The sequence below is a fragment of the Hemiscyllium ocellatum genome, chromosome 42, assembly GCF_020745735.1.
Source record: "Hemiscyllium ocellatum isolate sHemOce1 chromosome 42, sHemOce1.pat.X.cur, whole genome shotgun sequence".
Classification (NCBI taxonomy): domain Eukaryota; kingdom Metazoa; phylum Chordata; class Chondrichthyes; order Orectolobiformes; family Hemiscylliidae; genus Hemiscyllium; species Hemiscyllium ocellatum.
In genome coordinates this window covers 37214075-37235284 of record NC_083442.1, presented here as the reverse complement: position 1 = coordinate 37235284, position 21210 = coordinate 37214075, and the positions used below count along the sequence as shown (strand labels likewise).

At 41.8% G+C, this 21210-nt stretch overlaps 1 protein-coding gene across 2 annotated transcripts in view; it reads right to left on the bottom strand.

Annotated features, from left to right (window-relative positions):
* LOC132834679 (leucine-rich repeat-containing protein 49) overlaps positions 1–21210 on the bottom strand; it is a 258355-nt gene that overhangs the window by 53082 nt on the left and 184063 nt on the right. For both annotated transcript variants that reach the window (XM_060853632.1, XM_060853633.1), the window contains 2 exons: positions 8517–8600; positions 432–613 (listed from right to left, as the gene is read on the bottom strand). In XM_060853632.1, the coding sequence (XP_060709615.1) occupies positions 432–613; positions 8517–8600 (266 nt within the window). The remainder of the gene's footprint in view (positions 1–431; positions 614–8516; positions 8601–21210) is intronic.

Genomic DNA, 21210 nt, shown 5'->3' with positions numbered 1-21210 from the left:
CTGCTCTGTCATTCAGTATGACTGCAGTTGATCTTCTGCCTCAAATCCAATATCAGCTAATGATCTTTTTCAAATATTCCAGAATGATCATAAAGCCACGTTCTCCCGGAATAGCACTGTGTTCTGTTCTGTGGATTCAAACAGACTTGCTACTTTCCAGGCCAAATACTGAAACTGAGGGGAAAAAATAATGAAACTAGAAAATCTAAACTATGTTCTGAGGAAAAAAAACTATCAAAAAAGGAACCAAATAAGTTTATATTAAAACCAATAAAAGAGGTGCAACTGATAAAATTTACAAAGCTTCAAGGCCCATAATCTTTTTTTTTATCTGATCTTCTCTCCCATCTCACCTTTTCTTCATCTCACTGTTCTGCTCTACTATAGGTGTTGGCCCTTAATCAAAGTTCCTCAGTCAAAAGAATGCATACCTTGATTCATTCGGCCATAGCTCTTGTTCATGTTCATTGATGTGATATGGTTTATGAATACTAATGTTACTGGCTGTGCCAAGAGATTTCACTTGTTCCTGTTGTGCATCCTTGATGGCAGCAACTGTCTGCTGGATCTCCCACTGTCTGGCAGCATTACTAATAGCCAAACGACGTTTCTCCTGTAGAACAAGAGGGAGTAAAACAACAAAGATGATGTAGAGAATATTGTTTAAGAAAACCCATTCACTTCTTCACATTACATAAGGCATATGTTTATCATGTCTAATGTCAGCAGGGTTCATTACAGCTAATGAATTACTTTTTGAAGATTTGCTGTTGTACAGTAGAAAAGATTATCACATAATTTGCATTCAACAAGCTCCCTCAAACTATAATGAGATAAATAACCAGATCATTTATTTTATGCATATTGGCATAGGAATTAATGTTAGCTAGGATAGGAAGAGAATTCCCTTGCTTTTCTTTGATCAGTGCTATTGTAGCCTTCATTTACACCTGAGTTGGTATTCAGGCCCTTAGTCTAGCTAATACAGCACTCCATCATGGGCAGTTACCACTTCCCTTCCATTTTATTTAATTCTATTTGTGTCCAGCATTGTACAGATGAGCTGCATTAGCCATGGGGAAGGCAGAAGTAGGGTAACAGGGTGGAGAGCTCTTTGGAGAGTCAGTATGGACTTGATGGGCCAAATGGCCTGCTTAAAGAGTGAAGGGATTCTACAAATCCTTGAGCTGGCTTCCTGAACACCATTCATCACTGGATCTTCAAATATAATGACTGGTGGGACCAATGCTGGAGATTGCAGCAATCTCAGAGTAATTCACAGGAAAACAACATTGCAAAGTTTGAAACATTTGCTCATTATTAATGATCTGAGATGAAGTCAATACGACAACAGGTGATAATAAATTACACCCTAATTACTCTGGACAACATCAAGATCCAAATTACTCCTGACCTTTTAAACTACACCAGACATTTATCCAATCGTGACTTAGAAATTTTTTTTGCTGTTATTTCGCTGTCACTAGGTCATGATCTTGCAACTCACTTCCTAATAACACCATGGGTGTACTTCCACACATATATTGCAGTAGTTTAAGACACCTCACCATAACCTCCTCCAAAGTAATTGGGGACAAGTAACATTCGCTGGCCTTGTCAGCCTCATGGACATCTCATGAACATATTTAATAAAAACCTTGCTTGAATACACAAAGTAATTCATCATGGTGATGCTGTAGAAATCTCAAAACAAACATTTTATAAGTGCATCACTGTTTTAGCATAGAAATTAAAACATCCATGCCTTAAGATTAAAATGTTAAAATCAGTTGAATTTCTGAACATTTGGATACTGAAGTGCCATGAATTTCTATGAGCCATACCAACTAAAATCTCCATTCAGATGGTTTTCCTGAAAATATTGTTGAATATTAGAGAAAACTGAATTTCTCTAGTATATATTGTCTAGAATGAGATTACATTAAACAGTTATCACAGCAATACTTCACAAAATTCAGAATATGAAAAATAAAGGAAGCATGAAATGTGGAGGTCATGATGCTCATTGAACCAGCATCAACAATTAATCTAGCGCTAAGAGCAGCCTGGATGTAGATTTGCTTGCTGAGCTGGAAGGTTCGTTTTCATAGCAGCCTATTATCAAAGTGTGCTGTTTCCGAAAATAAGTACTACATCTTAGAAAGAATAGTAAATTAACCCTCAAATGCAGGCGGACAAGAGGACAACATCATCCAATGTCATGACTGGCTGTCCTATGTCAATTTGTCATAAGCGTTCAGACAATTGATTGACATAGCATAAGCTACCTGTCCCAGTAAATTTGATATGACAATAAGTGCTCGGGCAGAGGGGCATTCGTTTTGGACAGTTCTTATCAGCAGTCCTTATAGGCAGCAGTTTTCATCAGGTGATTCCCAGAGAGCAGTCTTCATCAAGCAGTCCTCAACAGACACATGGAATACAGACAGAAGAAGTGAAGGAAGACCGAAGGAAGAGTTCCCCAATATCTAGGCTAATGAGCAGGATGTTGCCCCCACAACTTTAACAAGACCAAAACATTCCATGCTGACAGCCTGTGTGTCCTCTAGTATCAATGAACTATTTCCATTTGTCATGGTTGTATACTTTATCTCATTAACTAATGCAACATATCTCAACTGCTGCATCATATCTAAACTGCTGCTGAACAAGTTTAATAAACTATCAGAAAATTACTTACAAATTATTGACTGCCTATATTAGGTATCTGTGAACATGAATCCAGAAAATCAACAATATGAAATAACTAGCTCATTTAAACTGAAGTATGGTTGGTGGCAGGTTCCATTGGAATTTCCTACTAGTTTGCTAGAGAATCATAGAGTCATAGAGATGTGCAGCATGGAAACAGACCCTTCAGTCCAACTCATCCATGCTGACTAGATACCTCAATCCAATCTAATCCCACCTGCCAGCACCTGGCCCATATCCCTCCAAACTCTTCCACTTCATATACCCATCCAGATGCCTTATAAACGTTGAAATTGTACCAGCCTCCACCACCCTCCGCGTGAAAAGGTCACCCCTTAGGTTTCTTTTATATCTTACCCCTCTCACCCTAAACCTATGCTGTTTAGTTCTGGACTCACCCATCCCAGGGAAAAGACCTTGTCTATTTACCCTATCCACGCCCCTCATGATTTTATAAACCTCTATAAGGTCACCTCTCAGCCTCTGACGCTCCAGGGAAACAACCCTAGCCTACTCCACTTCTCCCTATAGCTCATATCTTCCAACCCTGGCAACATCCTTGTAAATCTTTTCTGAATGCTTTCAAGTTTCACAATATGATTCTGGGTAACCCAAGATTGAAGACGGGAAAAATTTCTGGCTGTAACAGTTGCTCCTTTTTTTGAGGTATTTTAGGTGCTGGAGGTGATTTCCTTGAATTCCAGGAGCAGCAATTACTGTTTTATATGCTGTTGCATTGTTTTGGAACTTTGGGAAAAAAAGTCAAAACAACAGCAGTTTTAAAAGTGAGAAGAGCAGACAAAGGAAGCACATGGTGAGGACAGTGCAGGAGAGAGAGAGAGAGAACCTGCACAGTTACTGCCTTTGCTGTTTGGATTCGTGTATTGGTGGACATTGGAATGCATCTGGGAAAATTATCAAACAGTGAAATTCACAACTAATCTTGGAGGAACTGTTGGGCAAAGTTCACAGCACAGAATCAGATAAGTTAATCGTTGTTTTAAATGTGGCCTACAGAGAATCTGCAGTAGTGAGTAAAGGAGGTTCTTTCTTGATTATATGTTTTTGGAGATAAGTCTCTTGATTAAGTTTAAATATTAAGCCATAACTATTAATTTAACCTGGGGCAGTGTTTGTAGAGGAATAAGACGGTGTTATTTCTGGGTCTGTAGATTGTGAAGGAGCTAAAATGGCCTTTGCAGTGATATGTACTTCTTGTCAGATGTGGGAGCTTAAAGAGAGTTTAAGGGTTACTGCGGATTATATCTGCCGTAAATGCTGTTGGATGCGAATCTTATCAGATCGAGTGGACTGGTTGGAGAGACAGTTAGAAGTGATGAGGAATTTGCAACAGCAACAGTATGTGATGGAAGGCAGTTATAGGAAGGGGAAAATCTCAGATACAGTCATAGAGATGGGTCAACTTCAGGAAAGGTAAGAGAGGTAGGCACCTAGGGCAGGAGTCTTTTGTGGCTATACCCATTTCAAACAGGTATGCTGTTTTGGAAAATGTAGAGGGTGATGGATTCTCAGGGGAACGTAGCACGATCAGTTTCGGGTATGGAGACTGGCTCTAATGCAACGAGGGGTACGTCGGGTTCCAAGAGATCAATTGTGTTAGGGGATTCTCTAGTTCGAGGTACAGACAGACGTTTATGTGGCCAGCAGCAAAAAAGCAGAATGGTGTGTTGCTTCCCTGGTGTCAGGATCAAGGATGTCTCAGAGAAGGTGCAGAATGTTCTCACGGGGAAGAGGGGCCAGCAAGATGTCATTGTCCACATTGTAACCAATGACATAGGAAGGGAAAAGGTTAAGATTCTGAAGGGAGATTACAGAGAGCTAGGTAGAAATTTAAAAAGGAGGTCCTCGAGAGTAGCAATATCTGGCTTACTCCCAATGCTACGAGCTAGTGAGGGCAGGAATACGAGGATAGAGCAGATGAATGCATGGCCGAGGAGCTGGTGTATGGGGAAGAAGGGTTCACATTTTTGGATCACTGGAATCTCTTTTGGGGTAGAAGTGACCTGTACAAGAAGAATGGATTGCACTTAAATTGGAAGGGGATTAATATACTGGCAGGGAGATTTGCTACAGCTGCTCGGGAGGATTTAAACTGGTAAGGTGGGACCCAAGGAGATAGTGAGGAAAGAGATCGATCTGAAACTGGTACAGTTGAGAACAGAAGCGAGTTAAACAGTCAGGGCAGGCAGGGACAAGGTAGGACTAATAAAGTGGATAAATCCCCAGGAACTGAACAGGAGTACCCTAAAACTCTGTGGGAAGCTAGAGAAGTGATTGCTGGGCCTCTTGCTGAGATATTTGTGTCGTCGATAGTCACAGGTGAGGTGCCAGAAGACTGGAGGGTGGCTAACGTGGTGCCACTATTTAAGAAGGGTGTAAGGACAAGCCAGGGAACTATAGACCAGAGAGCCTGATGTTGGTGGTGGGCATGTTGTTGGAGGGAATCCTGAGGGACAGGGTGTACATGTACTTGGAAAGGCAAGGACTGATTAGGATTAGTCAACATGGCTTTGTGTGTGGGAAATCATGTCTCACAAACTTGGTTGAGTTTTTTGAGGAAGTAACAAAGAGGATTGATGAGGGCAGAGTGATAGATGTGATCTATATGGACTTCAGCAAGGCATTCGACAAGGTTCGCCATGGGAGACTGATTAGCAAGGTTAGATCTCATGGAATACAGGGAGAACTAGCTATTTGGATACAGGACTAGCTCAAAGATAGAAAACAAAGGATGGTGGTGGAGGGTTGTTTTTCAGACTAGAGGCCAGTGACCAGTGGAGTGCCACAAGGATCGGTGCTGGGTCCTCTACTTTTTGTCATTTACATAAATGATTTGGATGTGAGCATAAGAAGTACAGTTAGTAAATTTGCAGATGACACCAAAATTGGAGGTGTAGTGGACAGCAAAGAGGGTTACCTCAGATTACAACAGGATCTGGACCAGATGGGCCAATGGGCTGAGGAGTGGCAGATGGAGTTTAATTCAGATAAATGCGAGATATTGCATTTTGAGAAAGCAAATCTTAGCAGGACTTATACACTTAATGGTAAGGTCCTAGGGAGTGCTGCTGAACAAAGTGACCTTGGAGTGCAGGTTCATAGCTCTTGAAAGTGGTGTCGCAGGTAGATAGGATAGTGCAGGCGGTGTTTGGTATGCTTTCCTTTATTGGTCAGAGTATTGAGTACAGGAGTTGGGAGGTCATGTTGCGGCTGTATAGGACACTTTGGGAATATTGTGTGCAATTCTGGTCTCCTTCCTATTGGAAAGTAGTTGTGAAACTTGAAAGGGGTCAGAAAAGATTTAAAATGATGTTGCCAGGGTTGCAGGATTTGAGCTATAGGGAGAGGTTGAACAGGCTGGGGCTGTTTTCCCTGGAGCATCGGAGGCTGAGGGGTGACCTTACAGAGGTTTATAAAATTTTGAGGGGCATGGATAGGATAAATAGGCAAAGTATTTTCCCTGGGGTCAGGGAGTCCAGAACTAGAAGGCATAGGTTTAGGGTGAGAGGGGAAAGAGATAAAGGAGACCTAAGGGGCAATTTTTCACGCAGAGGGTGGTATGTGCATGGAATGAGCTGCCAGAGGAAGTGGTGGAGGTTGGTACAATTGCAACATTTAAGAGGCATTTGGATGGTTATATGAATAGGAAGGGTTTGGAGGGATATGGGCCAGGTGCTGGCAGGTGGGACTAGATTGGGTTGGAAGATCTGGTTGGCATGGATGAGTTGGACCGAAGGGTTTGTTTCCATGCTGTACATCTCTATGACTTTATGACTCTAAATCCTTCCAATAGAAAGGAGACCAGAATTGCACACAATATACCAAAAGTGGCCAAACCAATATTCTGTATAGCCGCAACATGACCTCCCAACTCCTGTACTCAAAACTCTGACCAATAAAGGAAAGCCTACCAAACGCCTTCTTCACTATCCTATCTACCTGTATCTCTACTTTCAAGGAGCTATGTACTTGCACTCCAAGGTCTCTTTGTTTGGCAACACTCCCTAGGACCTTACCATTAAGTGAATAAGTCCTGTCCTGATTTGCTTTCCCAAAATGCAACAACTCACATTTATCTAAATTAAACTCCATCTGCCACTCCTCAGCCCATCGGCCCATCTGATCAAGATCCCATTATAATCTGAGGTAACCTTCTTCACTGCCCACTACACCTCCAATTTTGGTGTCATCTGCAAATTTACTAACTATATCTCTTATGCTCACCTCCAAATCATTTATGTAAATGTCAAAAAGTAGTGGACTCAGCACCAATCCTTGTGGCACTCCACTGGTCACAGGCCTCCAGTCTGAAGAACAACCCTCCACCACCACCCTCTGTCTTCTACCTTTAAACCAGATCTGTACCCAAATAGCTAGTTATCCCTGTATTCCATGAGATCTAACCTTGCTGACCAGTCTCTCATGGAAAATCTTGTCGAAAGCCTTACTGAAGTCCATATAGATCATGTCTACCTCATCAATCCTCTTTGTTACTTCTTCAAAAAACTCAGTCAAGATTGTGAGATATGATTTCCCACACATAAAGTCATGTTGACTATCCCTAATCAGTCCTTGCCTTTCCAAATACATGTACATCCTGTCCCTCAGGATTCCCTCCAACAACTTGCCCACCACCGACGTCAGGCTCACTGGTCTATAGTTCCCTGGCTTGTCCTTACCACCCTTCCTAAATAGTGGCACCACGTTTGCCAACTTCCAGTCTTCTGGCACCTCACCCGTGACTATTGATAATACAAATATCTCAGTAAGAGGCCCAGCAATCACTTCTCTAGCTTCCCACAGAGTTTTAGGGTACACCTGGGGATTTATCCACTTTAATGCATTTCAAGACATCCAGCACTTCCTCCTTTGTAATACGGACATTTTTCAAAATGTTACCATCTATTTCCCTACATTCTATATCTTCCATGTTCTTTTCCACACTAAACACTAATGCAAAACACCCATTTAGTAATACAATATAAGCAACCTTTCAACTTCAAAGTAGCATCAAAGACATTTCAGTGATTTTATGTAGCCAGACTGGAACATAGTCCCTATTCTATTAAGCAAAAAAGAAGGGTGATAGGAATAACTGTTGCCAAAGATAGTTCAAGTATATGACATGACTCAGTGGCTTGCTGAGTCACATTAACAGACAATTAAAGGCAACCATGTTGGTGTAAACTATAGCACATATCAACTAGAAGATGCAAGAATGACAGGTTTCCTTGCCTAAATGTTATTTGGTTTTAGAACAATCTGAAGGTGCATGGGCACTTTCACAGGTTCTAGCCTTTTATTTCCAGATTATGTCAATTTTTGTAATGTTGTTGTCAAGTGTTGCAGGAAATCTTTCTATGCTAAAATAAATTCACTAAATAAATTCACACTAATTCAGAACCTGCTTGGTATTACAGCTCACAAATTGCTGGGCTTCTTATATTGATATTTGTTGAGTACTACATGAAAACCATAGTGCTTCTCTTAGTGCTGTGTCCACAACAGGTTATAAAGTGCAAAGACAATACTTTGACATAGCTGCTACACTTGGATTTATACTAACACTAAGCCTGACTACAATATCTCTTAAATATTCACAAAATAGAAGTACAATATTAAAAAATCCTAAAAGCCAGAAACAAATTTCTATTGCAGACCTGTTAGATTATCAGCTCTAATTGATTAAATACATGTATTGAGCATATTATTACCAGGATGGAAGGATTCTGCATGCAACATTCTAGTCATTTATTTTAACAGAACTAATATTTAGTCTTTACCTTCAGAATTGCCTGCTTGTGTATTTCACGTTTTTTGTCATCTTCTTTTCTGGCCATGACTGATGCCATTCTCCTCTCTTCCTCCTAAAAATAAGCATCATAAATGAAAATGTATTTGTCACCTTTAAAACAATTTGATAGATAATCATTTTCAGGGGCAGTAACTCAATGAACAGTGGAGAGTACAAAACTGGTGGTCACTGCGATATTACAACAGCATTGTGATTAATACCAAAAGGAAACTAAAACATTCATATTTGAAATATTCAACTCTATGTCATCTTTTATTGAATGTTTAATTAAACTGTGGTAATGAAACACTTTCCAATTTTAAATTTTTTATCAGTCACAGATTACACATAGCTAGATTTGGATGTTAAGGTTCCCAATAATTGCTTCATTAAATCCTCCCAAGGTCAGGTACAACATAGGCCAATAGAAAATTGAGATATCCTCTAATTCTGTCATCAAACTTTCAAGATTTAGATATCGTCTATGCTTAAAAATATTGTATTGAGATACAGAGCATGGTTCACTGTGCTTGAACATATCCATACCAAAGTCAAGAAGTGTGGAACTGGACAAGCGCAGCATCCAAGGAGCAGGAACACAGAACATACAACTAGAACAGTACAGCACAGTACAGGTCCTTCGGCCCTCGATGTCGTACCAACTTTATATCCTATTCTAAGATCAAGCTAACCTACATATCCTTCATTTTACTATCATCCATGTACCCATCTAAGAATCGCTTAAATGTTCCTAATGTATCTGACTCTACCAAACTGCTGGCAGTGCATTTCAGGCACCCACCACCCTCCTAATAAAGAATATACCTCTGACATCTCCCCTGAACCTTCCTCCAATCACCTTAAAATTATGCCCTCTTGTGATAGCCATTTCTGCTCTGGGAAAAGTTCTCTGACTATTCACTCTTTCTAAGTCTCTCATCATCTTGTACACCTCTATCCACTCACCTCTCTTCCTTCTTTGCTCCAGTGAGAAAAGCCTGAGCTTGCCCAACCTTTCTTCATAAGACATGCCCTCCAGTCCAGGCAGCATCCTGGTAAGTCTCCTCTGCACCCTCTAAAGCTTCCACATCCTTCCTATAATGAGGTGACCAGAACTGAACACAATATTCCAAGTGGAGTCTAACCAGGGGTCTATAGAGCTGCAGCATAACCTTACAGCTCTTAAACTCAATCCTCCTGCTAATGAAAACCAACACATCATATGGCTTCTTAACAACCCTATCAACTTGGAAGGCAACTTTGAGGGATCTAGGGACATGGACCCCAAAATTCCTCTGTTCCTCCACACTGCCATGAATGCTGTCTTTAACTCTGTATTATGAATTCCAAATCGACCTTCCAAAATTAATCACTTCACATTTTTCCAGGTTGAACATCATCTGCTGCTTCTCAGCCCAATTCTGCATCCTGTCAATATCCCAGTGCAACTGACAACAGCCCTCCACACTATCCACAACTCCACCAACTTTTGTGTCATTGATAAATTTACTCACCCACCTTTCTACTTTCTCATCCAAGTCATTTATAAAAATCACAAAGAGTAGAGGTCCCCGGACAGATCCCTGCAGAACAGCACTGCCCACCAAGCTCCAGGCTGAATGCTTACCTTCAACTACCATCCTCTGTCTCCAATGGGCCAGCCAATTCCATATCCAGACAGCCAAATTTCTCTGTATCCCATGCCTCCTTACTTTCTGAATGAGCCTACCAAGGAGAACCTTTTCAAATGCCTTTTAAAATCCATGTACACCACATCCACTGCTCGGCCTTCATCAATATGTTTTATCACATCCTCAAATAATTCAGTAAGGTTTGTGAGGCATGTCTTGCCCCTCACAAAGCCATGCTGACTATTTCTAATCAAACTATTGGGCTTTCCAAGTAATCATAAATCCAGTCTCTCAGAATCCACTTTAATAATTTGCCCACTACAGACGAAGACTGATGGTTTGTAACTCCTAGGATTATCCCTAATCCCTTTCTTGAACAAGGGAATACCATTTTCCACTCTCCAGTCATCTGGCACTACTGCAGTGGACAGTGAGGATGCAAAGATTATTGCCAAAGGTGCAGCAATCGCTTCCCTCACTTCCTGTAGTAACCTTGGGTATATCTCATCTGGCCCAGAGGACTTATCTATCCTAATGTTTTTCAAACTTTTCAGCACATCCTCCTTCTTAACATCAACTGTTTGAGCATATCAGCCTGTTTCATGCTGTCGTCACAAATGTCAAGGTCCCTCTCAGTGAATACTGAAGTAAAATATTCATTAAGGATTTCCCCTACCTCCTCAGACTCCAGGAACAAGTCCCCTCCACCATTTCTGATCGGCGCTACTCTCACTCTGGCGATCCTTCCATTATTCACATAAGTGTAGAGTGCCTTAGGGTTTCTCTTAATCGTACCCGCTAGAGCTTTTCCATGCCCCCTTCTAGCTATCCTAATTCCACTCTTTAGTTCCTTCCTGGCTACCTTGTAACCCTCTAGACCCCTGTCTGATCCTTGCCTCCTCAACCTTAAGTAAGCTTCCTTCTTCCTCTGATTACATGTTTTATATTCCTTGCCACCCAATGTTCCTTCACCCCACCATCCCTTCCTTGCCTTAGTGGGACAAACTTATGCAGCACTACTAGCAGGTGCTCCCTAAACAACCTCCACATTTCTTTTGTGCATTTTCCTGAGAACATCTCAGAAAACACGTCAAGGTACCTTTGGGTGGCACAGTGGCTCATTGGTTATCATTGCTGCCTCACAGCGCCAGGGAGCTAGGTTTGCTTCCAGCCTCGGGTGATTGTGTGTGGAATTTGCACATTCTCCATGTGTGGGTTTACTCCGGGTGTTCTGGCTTCCTCCCACAATCCAAAGGTGTGCAGTTTAGGTGAATTGGCCATGCTAAATCACCATAGCGTTCAGGGATGGGTAGGTTAAGGACATAAGTCAGGGGTAAATATCAGATGATAGGGTTGGGAAATGGGTCTGGGTGGGTTACTCTTCAGAGGGTCAGTTGGGCTGAAGGGCCCGTTTCCACACTGTTCCAGGAATTCTAATTCTAATTCAAATCTGTTCCCAATGTAGGCGCCCCAGTTCCTGTCTAATAGCATTATAATTCCCCCTCCCCAATTAAATAATTTTCCATATCGTCTGCTCCTATCCCTCTCCTTGACTGTAGTATAGGTCAGGAGTTATGATCACTAACACTGAAATGCTCTCCTACTGAGAGATTTGAAGCCTGGCCTGATTTGTTGTCGAGCACCAAATCTAATATGGCCTCGCTTCTAGTTGGCCTATCAGGAATGTGTATAAGGCTTATTCCCCAAATGTCAATTCTCCTGCTCTTCAGGTGTTGCCTGACCTGCTGTGCTTTTTCAGCGCCAAACATTTCAACTCTGACTCTCCAGCATCTGCAGTCCTCACTTTCTCCACATACTTACTAGATCTTAGCAATTATCAAGATCATTTGCAATCTCCTCCATGAAATGTCTCCTCAACTCTTGTATTATTTTACTTGCTAGTCCCCCACCTTGCACGCTCAGTAAACACCAGTGTTCACATGCTGCATGTCTTGAAGTAAGTTCTACAGGCTGGCCTAGTTTCCTATTCCCCAAATCAAAATTTTATATATTTTTTTCTCTTAAAATGGCTTAACCTTGACAAATAAAACTGCAGAAAGCTGCAATACAAAGGTATTTGTGAGTACTTTTGTATGAAACATAGGGGGCAGAGCAGTGGTTAGCACTGCTGCCTTACAGTACCAGGGACCCAGTTAGGATTTCAGCCTTGGGGACTGCCTATGTGGAGTTTGCTCATTCTCCCCTTGTCTGCATGGATTTCTGACGGGTGCTCCAGTTTCCTCCCACAGTCCAAAGATCTGCAGGTTAGGTGGATTGGCGTTTAGAAATGCAAGATTACAGGGATATGGTAGGAGAGCGGAGTCTGGTTGGGCTGTTTATTCAGAGGGTTGGCGTAGATTGGATGGGCCAAATGTCGGCTTCCACATTGCAGAGATTCTATGATTCTGTAGGGATTTTACGCAGCAAATAATTAGCAGGCTAATGGAATGTTGGCCTTTATTTCAATAAGAATAGGGAGGTATTACTACAATTGTACAGGTGCTGGTGAGACTACATGTGGGGTATTGTGAGAAGTTGTGGTCCCGTTATCTAAAGAAAGATAGCATTGCTCCATTGCTTCATCAATGACCTTCCTTCCATCACAAGATCAGATGTGGGTATATTCGTCACTGATTGAACAATGTTCAGCACCATTTGTGACTCGTCAGATACTGAAGGAGTCTATGTTCAAATGTAGAAAGATCTGGACAATATCCAGGCTTGGGCAGACAATTGACAAATAAAATTTGCGCCATACAAATGCCAGGCAATGATCATCACCAATAAGAGACAATCTAACCAAGGCTCCTTGATTATAAATGGTGTTACCATCACTAAAACAACTATTATCAACAACCTGGGGATTATCTTTGGTCAGAAACTTAACTGTACTCACCACAGAAACACAGTGGCTACAACAGCAGGTCAGAGGCTAGGAATACAGTTGCGAGTAACTCACCTCCTGACTCCCCAAAGCCTGTCCATCACCTACAAGGGACAAGTCAGGAATGGAATACTCCCCATTTACCTGGATGAGTGCAGCCCCAACAACGCTCAAGAGATTTGACACCATCCAGAAAAAGCCTGCTGGATTTGCATCCATAAGCATTCACTCTCTCTACTACCGACACACAGGTAGTGCACTGTCTACAAGATGCACTGAAGAATATCACCAAAGAGCCTCAGATAGCACTTTCCAAACACAGCCATTTTCATTTAGAAGATCAAGGATTTCTAGCAGATACATAGGAACTGACAACCTCAAATTCCCCTCCAAGCCAGTCAGCATCCTGACTTGGAAATATATCACTGTTCCTTCACTGTCACTGGGCCAAAACTTCAGAATTCTCTCCCTACTCCAAATTCTAGAGGAACTGATCATGGGTCATTGTGCTGTATACATTTCAATTTCCTCATAAGGGTGAGGTTATCAGCCAATCGGTGCTCAGGATTGGTTGGACTCATATCAGTAGGTCCACAGAGTCATAAGACACATTGATTTGTAGAAAGCTACTGAAAGGAGGGATTTAGGGGTCCTCATTTATGAATCACAAAAAGTTGGTATCAAAGTTCAGCAGGTAAAGGAAAGGCAAATGGAATGTTGTCCTATATTTCAAAGAAAATGGAATATAAAAGTATGGAGGCTTTGCTAAAATTGTACAAGGCATGGTGAACAATTTTAGGCACCTTATCTAAAGAAAGATATACTTGCATTCGAGGCATTCCAGAGAAGGTTCACTAAACTGATACCAGGTATGGATGAATAAACTTCTTATGTGGAGAGGTTCAGTAAATTGGGCCTGTACTTGTTGGAATATAGAAGAATGAGAGGCAACTTAATTGAAATATACAAGATTCTTAGAGCACTTGACAGGATAAACGTGGAAAGATTGTCCCGTTTGTGGGAGAGTTTAGGACCAGAGGAGTTGCACATTTAAGAGACAAAGAGGAATTTTTTTCTCTCAGGGTTGTGAATCTCGAAATGCTTTGCCACAGAGGGCTGCTGAGGCTGAATCATTAAGTATATTCAAGGCTGAGATAGAATTTTATTATTATCAAGGGAAGGTGATTTGAGGATTATCAGGTCAGCTATGATATAATTGAATGGCAGAGTAGATTCAATGGCTCAATGGTCTGCTACTGCTCTCATGTCTATGGCCTAAAGCATTGTACTGGCTCCAGTGTGAGGTTGCTGAACTTTTTGGAAGGGGAACAGCCAAAACTAATTGCTACCTTGGGATTCTGTACCAAGAGCTCCACACCAATTTCAGCTCAAGCTCCTAGCCTGAGCAGAATATTTTGCAACATATGAGTGATTCTTATCCTACAGATATTTTCTAATCAACCTGTTGAGAGATATTATTACACATCTCTGGAGCAAGTGAAATTTAAACCCGGGTCTTCTGGCCCAGAACTCACTGTGCCACAAGAGACCTGCATCCGCATCAATAGACAATAGACAATAGGTGCAGGAGTAGGTCATTTAGCCCTTCAAGCCTGCACCGCCATTCAATACGATCATGGCTGATCATTCCTAATCAGTATCCGCTTCCTGCCTTATCGCCATAACCCTTGATTCCACTATCTTTGAGAGCTCTATCCAACTCTTTCTTAAATGAATCCAGAGACTGGGCCTCCACTGCCTTCTGGGGCAGAGCATTCCACACAGCCACCACTCTCTGGGTGAAGAAGTTTCTCATCATCTCCGTCCTAAATGGTCTACCCCGTACTTTTAAGCGGTGTCCTCTGGTTCGGCACTCACCCATTAGCAGAAACATGTTTCCTGCTGCCAGAGTTCCAATCCTTTCATAATCTTATATGTCTCAATCAGATCCCCTCTCAGTCTTCTAAACTCAAGGGTATACAAGTCCAGTAGCTCCAGTCTTTCAGTGTAAGTAATCCCTCCATTCCAGGAATTGACCTCGTGAACCTACGCTGTACTCCCTCAATAGCCAGAATGTCTTTCCTCAAATTTGGAGACCAGAACTGCACACAGTACTCCAGGTGTGGTCTCACCAGGGCCCTGTACAGCTGCAGAAGTACCTCTTTGCTTCTATACTCAATTCCTCTTGTTATGAAGGCCAGCATGCTATTAGCCTTCTTCACTACCTGCTTGTACCTGCATGCTTGCCTTCATTGACTGGTGTACAAGAACATCCAGATCTCTTTGTACTGCCCCTTTACCTAAATTGATTCCATTGAGGTAGTAATCTGCCTTCCTGTTATTGCCACCAAAGTGGATAACCATACATTTATCCACATTAAACTGCATCTGCCATGCATCTGCCCACTCACCTAACTTGTCCAGGTCACCCTGTAATCTCCTAACATCCTCATCACATTTCACCCAGCCACCCAGCTTTGTATAATCAGCAAATTTGCTAATGTTATTGCTGATACCATCTTCTATAACACATATTGTAAAAAGCTGCGGTCCCAGCACTGATCCCTGTGGTACCCCACTGGTCACTGCCTGCCATTCCGAAATGGAGCCGTTTATCACTACCCTTTGTTTCCTATCAGCCAACCAATTTTCAATCCAATCTAGTACTTTGCCCCCAATACCATGTGCCCTAAGTTTACTCACTAACCTTTTTTTCCCTTCTTTCTTCTCTTTATCACACAACTGATTGATTTTTCTCCCCATCACAAAATTCTAGCCACAAACAGGATAAAAATTGAGTCAGAAGAACAGAATATTCCATAGCTAAAACAGAGCAGCTGAGTGCAACAAAATTGATAGACAGTGAATAAAGAATAGTACATCACAGGAATGCCCTTTGGCCAACACAGACTGCTTTTGTGCAATCTGGATCCCTCTATTCATTGCTTATTCATAAATTTGCCAAGGTGCATTTTAAAAGTTGCTATTGTATCCGCCTCCTCCATTTCCACTGATAGCGCATTTGAGGCACTCACCATTATCTGTGCAAAAAACCTGTCTCTCACATGTTCTTTAAACTTATCCCCTTTTAACTTAAACCTATGTCCCCTAGTGAGTGACATTTCTACCCTGGGAGAAAGACTCCGACTATCCATTCTATCCACGCCTCTCACAATTTTGTAAACTTTTATCAAGTAACCTGAGAGCATTCAACATTCAAATGAAAATAAACCATGCTTGTTCAATCTCTCCTCACAGCTAATACCCTCCAAACTAGGCAACATCTAGGCAACTCTTTTCTGTACATCTTCCAGTAGACTGGAAATTGGAACTGCACACAATATTCCAAATGTAGCTGAACTAAATTTCTCTATAGCTGCAACATGACTTGCCAATTTTTATACTCTATGCCCTTGACCAATGAAGGCAAGAATGTATATGCCTTCTGATCACTTTGTCCACTTAGGTTGCCACTTCCAGGGCAGAAGTGGGTGCTGCAGATGCTGGAGATTAGAGTCAAGATTAAAGTGGTGCTGGAAAAGTACCGCAGGTCAGCAACATCTGAGGAGCAGGAAAATTGACGGTTCCGGCAAAAGTTCCTCGGATGCTGCCTGACCTGCGGTGCTTTTCCAGCACCACTCTAATCTTCTCACTTTCAGGGAACTGTGGATCTGTACACCTCTGTAAGTTGATGCTAGTAAGGTGTGACAAAATAGACTTCAGAACTTTATTAACTGTTTATAGATTGAAATAAGTAGCAATAACTCCATCTCAAATAAATTATTAAAGCACAACGAAAAACTTATACAGGAATTGAAAGCAATTAGCTTTGTCTGGGAGAAGAAGGAGTTGAAGCTACATAAGCAAAATTGTTAATAAATGGCTGTCTTATGCTGCAAGGACGACTAACTGCCCGGCAGAAGAATTTAAGGAGTTAATCACAGGAAAGCTGTGTCTTTAAACAGTCAATGACAAATGGAACAAGGAATAAAGAAGCCATTTCTGCTCACAAGGCAAACTGTAGACTTGATGGTTTAAGAGCCATCGTCAATAATTTGGATGAAAGCATCTAAGAGATCATCACTAATATCACAACATCGAAGGAACTGTAAAAGACTCCAACATCACAACTCTTCTTCAGCAGCCGATCAAAGAACAACACTGCACATGGATCAAATCCTGGACATCAGAGTCAGACACTGTTGGTTGGAATTGTAGCTAAATTCCAACATTAATTTGGTAATAGTTAGGTTGAGGCGTGACACTTAATTTGCTCACTTGAAGGGCCTTATTTTGGTTGCTACAAGCAATAAAGTTAGTGTTTTAAAACTTGATTGTCTGGTGTATTTCTTAATAAGCAACTACATTAAAAATAACTTGGGGTGATTTACCCACAATAAAGGGTTCTGCTATTTACTAGATACTTCACTCCTGCATTAGATCTCCCAAAATGCATCACCTCACATTTGTCCAGATTAAACTCAAACTGCCATTTCTCTGCTCAAATCTTCAGAACATCGAACAGCACAGCACAGGACAGTACAGGCCCTTCGGCCCTCAATGTTACATCGACCTGTGAAAGCAATCTGAAGCCCATCTAACCTACACTATTCCATTTTCATTGATATGTTTATCCAATGACCATTTAAATGCCCTTAAAGGTGTCCGATAGCTATCACCTCTCAATTTAAAGCTATGTCTCCTCGTGCTAGCCATCACCATCTGAGGACAAATGCTCTCACTGTCCATCTGATCTAACCCTCTGATTATCTTATATGTCTCAATAATACCTCTCAACCTTCTTCTCTCTAACAAGAATAGCCAAAGTCCCTCAGCTTTTTCTCATAAGACCTTCCCTCCATACTAAGCAATATCCAAGTAAATCTCCTCTGAGCCTTTTCCAAAGTTTCTACATCCTTCCTATAATGCGGTGACCAGAACTGTATGCAATACTCCAAGTGCAGACGCACCAGAGTTTTGTACAGCTGCAGCATGACCTCGTGGTTCCGAAACTCAATCCCTCTACCAAGAAAAGCTAACATGCTATATGCCTACTTAACAACTTTATCACCCTGTGTGGCAACTTTCAAGGACCTATATACATGGACAATGAGATTTCTCTGCTCCTCTATACTACCAAGAATCTTACCCATTAGCCCAGTACTCTTTATTCCTATTGCTCCTTCCGAAGTGAATCACCTCACACTTTTCCACATTAAACTTCATTTGCCACCTCCCAGCCCAGCTCTGCAGCTTATCTATGTCCCCCTGTAACCTGCAACATCCTTTGGCACTATCCGTAACTCCACTGACCGTAGTGTCATCCACAAATTTACTAACCCATCCTTCTACGCCCTAATTCGGATCATTTGTAAAAATGACAAACAGCAGTGGCCCCAAAACTGATCCTTGTTTCTCACAACTAGTAACTGAGCTCCAGGATGAACACTTCCCATCAACCACAACCCTCTGTCTTCTTTCAGCTAGCCAATTTCTGATCCAAACCACTAAGTCACCCACAATACGATGCTTCAACATTTTGTGCAATAACCTACCATGGGGAACTTTATCAAATGCCTTACTGAAATCCATATACACCACATCAACCATTTTACTCTCATCCACCTGTTTGGTCACCTTTTCAAAGAACTTAGTAATGTTTGTGAGGCATGAACTACCCTTCACAAAGCTGTGTTGACTGTCCCTAATCAACTTATTCCTTTCTAGGTGATTATAAATCTTATCTCTTTTCCAACACTTTACCCACTGGTCTATAAATTACTAAGGACATCTCTACTCCCCTTCGTGAACATGGGGACAAAATTTGCTATCTTCCAGTCATCTGGCACTATTCCTGTAGACAATGACGACATAAAGATCAAAGCCAAAGGCTCTGCAATTTCTTCCTTGGCTTCCCAGTGAATCCTAGGATAAATCCCATCTGGCCCAGGGGACTTATCTATTTTCACACTTGCCTGAATTCCATCTAGTCTAGTAGCCTGTACCTCAGTATTCTCCTTGACAACATTGTCTTTTTCCAGTGTGAATACTAACAAAAAAAGTTCATTTAGCACTTCTCTTGTCTCCTTGGACTCCATACACAACTTCTCATAACTATCCTTGATTGGTCCTAATCTTACTCTAGACATTCTGTTATTCCTGATATATCTATAAAAAGCTTTAGGCTTTTCTTTGATCCTATCTGCCAACGACTTCTCATGTCCCCTCCTGGCTCTTCTTAGCTCTCTGTTTAGGTTTTTCCTGGCTAACTTGTAACTCTGACGCACCCTAGCTGAGCCTTCATGTCTCACCCTCACATAAGCCTTCTTCTTCCTCTTGACAAGAGATTCAACTTTCTGAGTAAACCATGGCTCCCTTGCTCAACCTCTTCCTCCCTGCCTGACAGGTACATACTTATCAAGGACACGTGTAGCTGTTCCTTGAATAAGCTACACATTTTAATTGTGCCCACCCCCTGCAGTTTCCTTCCCCACCCTATGCATCCTAAATCTTGCCCTTCAGTATATACCTACTCCTTTCCATCACTTAAGTAAACACAACATATCACCAAAATATCACCTCCAAATCTAACACCCTGTTGGGTTCATTACCCAGTAACAAATCCAATGTGGCCTTTGTCTACATACTGTGTCAGGAAACTCTCCTGCACACATTGGACAAAAACTGACCTATCTAAAGTACTCGAACTATAATATTTCCAGTTAATATTTGGAAAGTTAAAGTCCCCCATAACAACTACCCTGTTTGCCCCTCTTCCGTGGTTACGTTAGAGCCCGGGTGTCCTTGGAGAAGGAGCACGCAGTGTCCACCAACACCCTGGAGTTGTTCAGGGAGAGGTGGGCGCCGCAGGGAGTGGAGTGCATTATTTCCCCCCCCCAACTCTATTTTGATTTAATCCCTGCCCTCCCCTTTACTGTTTGATCACACAGCATTGCCCTTTGATGTGAAGGGCACTGCTTGTCACTGGCCACTCGGGTGTTTTCCTATCTTCTTGGTGGTGGAAATTGAATAAAGATTCATGCACTTTGTGTCTCTCACTGTGTCTCACACCTGCACGCACACACCATGGGTGCTAGGGAAAAATAAGCACTACCGCAGTTAGGCGATAGTGTAAGGGTTTAAAAAATGAAAAAAAAAATAAACAGGGAATTTTTGATGTGAAGGGCACTGCTTGTCACTGGCCACCCGGGTATTTTCCTAAAAAAAAGAAACAAGAAAAAACAACTACTCTGTTACTCTCACTCCTATCCAGAACCATCTTTGCTATCCTTTCCTCTGCATCTCGGGAGCTATTTGGAAGCCAGTAGAAAACTCCCAACAGGGTGACCCTTCCTTTCTTATTTCTAACCTCAGCATGTACTACCTCAGTAGATGAGTCCTCAAACATCCTTTCTGCCACTATAATACTGTCCTTGACTAACAATGCCACACGTCCCCCTCTTTTACCATCACCCCTGTTCCTAGTGAAACATCTAAATCCGGCAACCTATAACAATCATTCCTGTCCCTGCTCTATCCAAATCTCTGAAATGGCCACAACATCCACGTCCCAGGTACCAACTCATGCTGCAAGTTCACCCATTGTATTCTGGATTCTCCTGTTATTGAAGTGGACATACTTCCAATCACCTTTCTGCTTGTCGGTGCTGTCTTGCAACCTTGAAGCCTTTTCTGACCTCACTACTCTCAACCTCTTGGACAGTCGAACTACAATTTAGGTTCCGATCCCCATGCTGAATTAGTTTAAACCCCAGGATATTGGTATCCCTCTGGTTCACATGTAGACCATCCTGTTTGTAGAAATCACACCTATTCCAAATTAAGCCCCAATTATCTAGGTATCTGAAACCCTCCCTCCTGCAACATCCCTGTAGCACGTGTTCAACTCTTCTCTCTTCCCATTCCTCACTTCGCTAACACATGGCACAGGTAACAAACCAGAAAGAACAACTCTGTTTGTTCTAGTTATATATATTTTGCTGTATCCTCTCGCAATCCTCCTCACTGTCTGCAGCTTCTCTCACCTTTGTGTCATCTGCAAACTTACTAATCAGGCTACCTACATTCCCCTCCAAACCATTTATACAAATTACAAACAACAGGGATATCAGCACTGATCCCTGAGAAACATCACTGGTCACGGTCTC